Raw genomic sequence first — 5,146 nt, forward strand, 5'->3', positions numbered from 1 at the left:
CTGCCCTCAGTGGCTGCTGTTCTTCCTCCCTGGCTGCCCTGCATAGCAAGAATTGGGTGCTCAGCTCTGCCTGTGCCACTGCTTGGTCTTGGTAGCACTGTAACAGAACCACTGACCCAGTTCTGAGACACACTGTTGTTAAATTCTTCTTTATTTCTCTGCATACATATTTCAGCCAGCCCCTGGCAGGGGCTTCTGCAGTGGCATCCTCTGGTTGTGTTGCTCCCCAGTGACCAACTGTGGGCGCATAGAGCTGGCTGTGGAGACAGTGTTCTCTGGCTGTATTGCCCCACAGAAGTAAAGGCTAAGGTTGGAGCAGAGCAAGGCACGTGCTCGCTGCATCCCAGCCGCTGCCAGGCAGCCTGCTGCCAGCTTTGGGGACAGGAACAGACACGGAGCAACACACCCAGAGCAGTCACTCATCCATTGCTACAGTATGGAAGTGGTTGGGGTTAGGGGACCACCTCTGATCTTATTTTACAGGGGAAGGGGAGCAGCTCCTGACTTAAAGTGCTGTGTCTTCAGCTTCGATGCGGGGCCCAAAGAGCTGCTCTGCAGTTGCTTTGCCGTCGTACTTGGGCAGGTTGCCACCGAAGTCTGCTGGCAGTATGTCAGCATCGATCTCCTGGTAGAAGGACTCCAGCTCCTCGCCGTGCACAAACACCTGGCACAAGAGGAACCCTCAGCAGGGATGGGTGACTCTGCCCACAACAAAGAAATGGCCCAGGGACCCTAGAGCTGATCTGATCAGCTGCCTGCCTTTCTCATTGCCTAGCAGCAGGTTCCCCTTCCCATGGGACGTGCCCAGCTCATCCACCAGCTGCTCTCAGCCCAGGCTTGTCCCCACGTCTCCAAAAGCTGTGACATCTCCCCCCAGCCACACTGCTTTACCCGGCTTCTGCCACTAGGCCCCTTCCCCACGCTCACCCTCTCCAGCAGTTTGCTCTTCAGGAACGGTTTGACCACGTTGTAGGTAGTGGTGAAGTACCAGGGCTGGTGGATGAAGTGGACAGCCTTGAACCGTGCTGGGAAGGAGTCCTAGGATGCCAAACCCAGACATGGCTGGTTACAGACTGTGCTGGCCACAAGAAAACAGGAGAGGAGCACAGCTGCAAAAGAACTGCAACTGGCACTGCCTCCGCTCCCCTTCCCCAGCCTCCCATTTTCCCTTCCATCATCCCTTTCTCATTCTGATGAACAGCAGGATCCCAGAGGAGCAGCTGTCCCAGTCCTCAGAGCACCAGGGAAGCTGCAGAGCCTCCCAGAAGACTCATTGCTCCCTTTTCACAAGATCACATGGAAAATGGCCTCTCCGTGGTGTTTTCTCATGGTGACAGTGCAGTGGTGACAGTGCAGTGGCAATCCAAAACCCCTGCTAGCCCTGGGCACAGTCTTCTCCACCTCACCTGTAGCATGTCCACCATCTTCTTGAGCTCGGAAGGTTTGATCCCTGATGCCTGCTGCATGGTGAAGCCTTTGAAGTTCTCAATGATGCAGAACCCATTGATCTGGGTCTCTTCATTTTCCAGCAGTTTCTCCAAGATAACGCAGTAGGCACGAAGGATCTGGTTGAGAGGAGAGACAGCAGGGTCTGCTATTAGTGTGACTGCAAGGTCTCACCTCCCTTAAAGTTCAGGAGGTTCCCTGCAGCGATCCTGTGGAACATTAGTCTGGGTCTGCTCAACTTCAGCTGGTTGTCCCAGCCAGCCCCAGAGCTTCAGAGCAGGGGGGCACTGCAGAGGATGCTCAACAACCCTCTCAAGGTATCGCACATCTGGGTCAGTGCTCTGATATAGTGCCAGCAAATTCAGGGCTGAGCAGAACACAGAGCTGGAAGAACTTGTGATCTCATGCTTGAAGGTCTCTTTGCCAAGAAGCCTTTTCCATGCTGTGTGCCAGCCTCCTTCTCTGCCCTGCAGGTCTTTCCTTTTTAAAGCACCCTAATCTAATGGTGTGATGCCTCCCTTCGCTCTGTGTCATCTAGGATGGGAGATACACACCCCGACTGTGCCCTGCATCCTGCGCATCAGAAAGAAAGAAGGGGAAATCTTTGAGATGGACCAGATTCCCCTGGAAGGATAAATTCAAAGTTCTGCATAAACCCGGATGGATGGGAGTTACGTGTGCCCATACAAATGTGTGAAAGGGATGCTCTGCTCAGCAGGAAGCCCCAGGAGCAGAACTGTTCAGGGAGCAATGGCTGGGCTGACCTCATCGAAGGTGATCTCCTCATAGTCCCAGTTCTCGATGTTGAAGAGCATCACTACCCGCCCATATTTGTCCCTGCTGGCCAGGATGCCGGGGTAGCCCGCCTCAATGGTGCTGCGCACGGCCTCGGGGGTCAGGTTGTCAAAGAGTTCGGGGTATTGCTGGCGGAAGTTCACATAGCCTGGGGAGAGATAGGAGCCGGGTAGGACAGCAGCTGCTTGCCCATCAGGAAGCCAGGGGAGTGCTGGGGGAGCCCCCCGCCCCTGCTCCCCCCCACTTGGCACCACGTGGGCACGAAATATGGAAACGTCCTGGGAAAATCTGGGTGAACAAAACAGCTCATCTGGGAGCCAGCACTGATAATTGCAGCTCATTATCTGCCTGGCAGAAGCAAACAGGAGTAGAGTGGGTCCCAGCCAATGTCCTCCTCGCTCCTTGTCCCTGCCAGCCCAGCCCAAGGACTGAGGGTGCTGGGAGGTACTGGAAAGAGGCAAGGGGATGCCAAAGGACCCCCACCTTTCAGCAGGTCGTAGGCCCTGTGCACATCAAACTTGCGGGCACGGATGAAGCGGAGGAAGAAGGAATCATCCTTCCCCTGCATCTTCTCAGCCACTGCCTTGCAGACATCCTCACTGCCGGCCCGCTCCTGCACCAGCTCCCGCAGCGCTCTGACTGCTGCCTCTCTCTGCTCCTCCGTCTCATTCAGCTCATCTTTTGCCTGGGGGAGAGTCAGGATGGGGTCCTCAGCACCCACACAGTGCCCTGGGACCTGGGCACCCCACGGGGCCACCGGACCCAGCAGCCCAGGGTGCATTTTGGCACCAAAGAGCAGCGTGGTCAGAGCATATCTCCCCCATTGTGCCCCACTCACAGTAGGGCCACGTCTCACCTTTTGCAGGGTGTGAGGGGGGATCTGCTGGCACCTCCCAAAAACAGGGCCGTGATCCTTGGTGGTGAGGCGCTCCAGTTTGGTGCGCAGTGCCTGCTCCTCTTCTGAGACAATGCGGAAGGTCCCCGTCTGGGGCGAGAGGATGAGGGGCATCAGGCATCCTCTGCTGACAGCTCCCGATCTCCCTGCCCCCCTGCCCCACAAGGCTGGGGACAGCCCCAGTGCTTTGCAGGTTACTCTAGGGAAGGACAGAGTTGCACCCGAGTGGTGCAGTGGGATAGGGATGGGGCAGTACTCACAACAGCAGACATGTCTTCTTTTAGACTTGATCAGCTGCAGTATGCTGGAAGAGAGAAGGAGGGATTACCTGGGGGTATCTGAAGACTTTGCAATCTTGGTGCCCCATCCCTCTTGCCCAGTCCCCACAGAGGATGTGCTAGAAGCCTGATGGACAGTGAAATGCTTGAGAAACACCAGGACTCTTCACAGCATAAATAAGTGAGCAATGATCATCTGATGTCTTCAGCATTTTTTGTCTTGATGGGAAGCTGTGGGCAGAGGCATCCCTGGGTTTCCTCATGAGCTCACCTCTGTCTGCATCCAGAGCAGCACAGGACAAGATAGCAAAGACCTGGCTTGCTGGGCTGTCCCATGGTTGCCAATGGACCTCATGCCAGCACAGGGAACCCTGGCACTGCCATAGTCCTATTGAGCAAATGGGGTCTCAAATGCTTCCCTTGGTCCTTGGACTCTTCCCTCACCACTCCAAGGCTTGCTGTCTGCACCTTTGCTTGAGGGCAGTGCAGAAAACCTTCAGGCAATCCTTTCATCTTCCTCTTAATGCAGACAAATGAGGAGGAAGGCTGCCCTCCTTGTCACCAGCCCAGCATCCTTCCTGCTGCTCAGCCCATGTCAGAGATGTCTCTGCCATGTGTCTCTATTCCTCCCAGGGTTTCCCCCACAAGCACCCCATTATTTGAGACCCCAAAATCAAAGCCATCTCTGGAGGTCGGGGTAGTCCAGGTTATGGCATCCAGTGCCAATGTTTGAGGTGTGCATGGTCCCCATACTCACCAGGATCAGGGAATGCCAAACCGACCGTGGAGGTTGAGGGCCTGGGGGCTGCTGGAGCAGGGCTGGGCAGCAGGAGCAGAGTGGAGCAGCACGAAATCCCAGCGAAAGCTTTGTAGAGTCACCGGGTTGGGATTAGGCCGTCACAAGGCATCAACTCACCGCAGCTTTATCATTAAGTCCGCGTAAACCAGGCAGGAAACCCCACTAAAGCCTTCCAAAAGGCTGATGGGGAGAGGGAAGGAGGGAGCTGGAGGCCCGGAGGGCGCGCGGAGGGGCGGGATGCTGGGCCCGATTAAGGGTGTATAAAAGCTTCCCATTGTGTAACTGTGCTCATTAGTGCGGGGCTGGGGGTGGGCAGCGTGCCACCCCCTGCACCGGCCCCAGGAGCCGGGTGAGGGTGCAGGGATGGTGGTGGGACGCAGACCACAGGTGGAGCTTCCAGTGATCCTCGTGCTGGAGAGCAGTCAGCCTTTGGGATGTGGGCACAAGATGGGGGAGAGTCGTGGAGATGGCGTCCAAATGGGGCCTTTGGGGTGGCTTTGTGGGGTTGGTGCCACAGTGTGCGCTCCCCCAGACCTGTGGGTAAAGCTGCGATGGGAAGTGAGAACAGGAGCCCATTGAGGCCGGGCCTTGGCCGCTCTCCCGCTGCTCTGGGGATTTGGGGGAGTAGAGGAAGGGGCTTACACAAGGCATGTTTTGTAACACGCGGATTTAGGGATTGCTAACGCTGCACAGGGCCCCTCGTGCCCCGTGCCCGGCCTGGCGCCAGCGCATCGTGCCCACGTGAAACCCTTCGCAGTGGCCGGGACGGCTCCGCGAGGAGGACCTCAATAGGCGCTTTGTGCCCGGGGATCGCCCCCACCAGCTCCCCGCACCGCACGCGGGATTCGAACCCGCTGACAGGGTAGGAACGGGGGGACGGGGGGGCCTAGCGGAGCTCTCGCGGAGAACGGAAGTGACGTACGGGAGGAGGGA

The 5,146-nt window shown here is 57.1% G+C and overlaps 1 protein-coding gene across 2 annotated transcripts; it reads right to left on the reverse strand.

Annotated features, from left to right (window-relative positions):
- Positions 1–350: 350 nt before the first annotated feature.
- On the reverse strand, positions 351–4,423 carry RLBP1 (retinaldehyde binding protein 1). Of its 2 annotated transcripts, XM_048956233.1 has the most exons (8): positions 4,172–4,423; positions 3,397–3,440; positions 3,098–3,226; positions 2,725–2,926; positions 2,211–2,389; positions 1,407–1,565; positions 928–1,038; positions 351–664 (listed from the first exon to the last, which is right to left on the reverse strand). In XM_048956233.1, the coding sequence occupies exons 2-8, from the start codon at positions 3,406–3,408 to the stop codon at positions 506–508; spliced, it is 951 nt and encodes a 316-aa protein (XP_048812190.1). In that variant the 5' UTR covers positions 3,409–3,440; positions 4,172–4,423; the 3' UTR covers positions 351–505. The 2 variants fall into 2 exon arrangements, with proteins under 2 accessions (XP_048812190.1, XP_048812189.1); XM_048956232.1 differs by lacking the exon at positions 4,172–4,423 and having other exon boundaries at positions 3,098–3,650.
- Between the last annotated feature and the right edge of the window lie 723 nt (positions 4,424–5,146).

The sequence above is a fragment of the Lagopus muta genome, chromosome 10 (genome assembly GCF_023343835.1).
Source record: "Lagopus muta isolate bLagMut1 chromosome 10, bLagMut1 primary, whole genome shotgun sequence".
NCBI classification, from domain to species: domain Eukaryota; kingdom Metazoa; phylum Chordata; class Aves; order Galliformes; family Phasianidae; genus Lagopus; species Lagopus muta.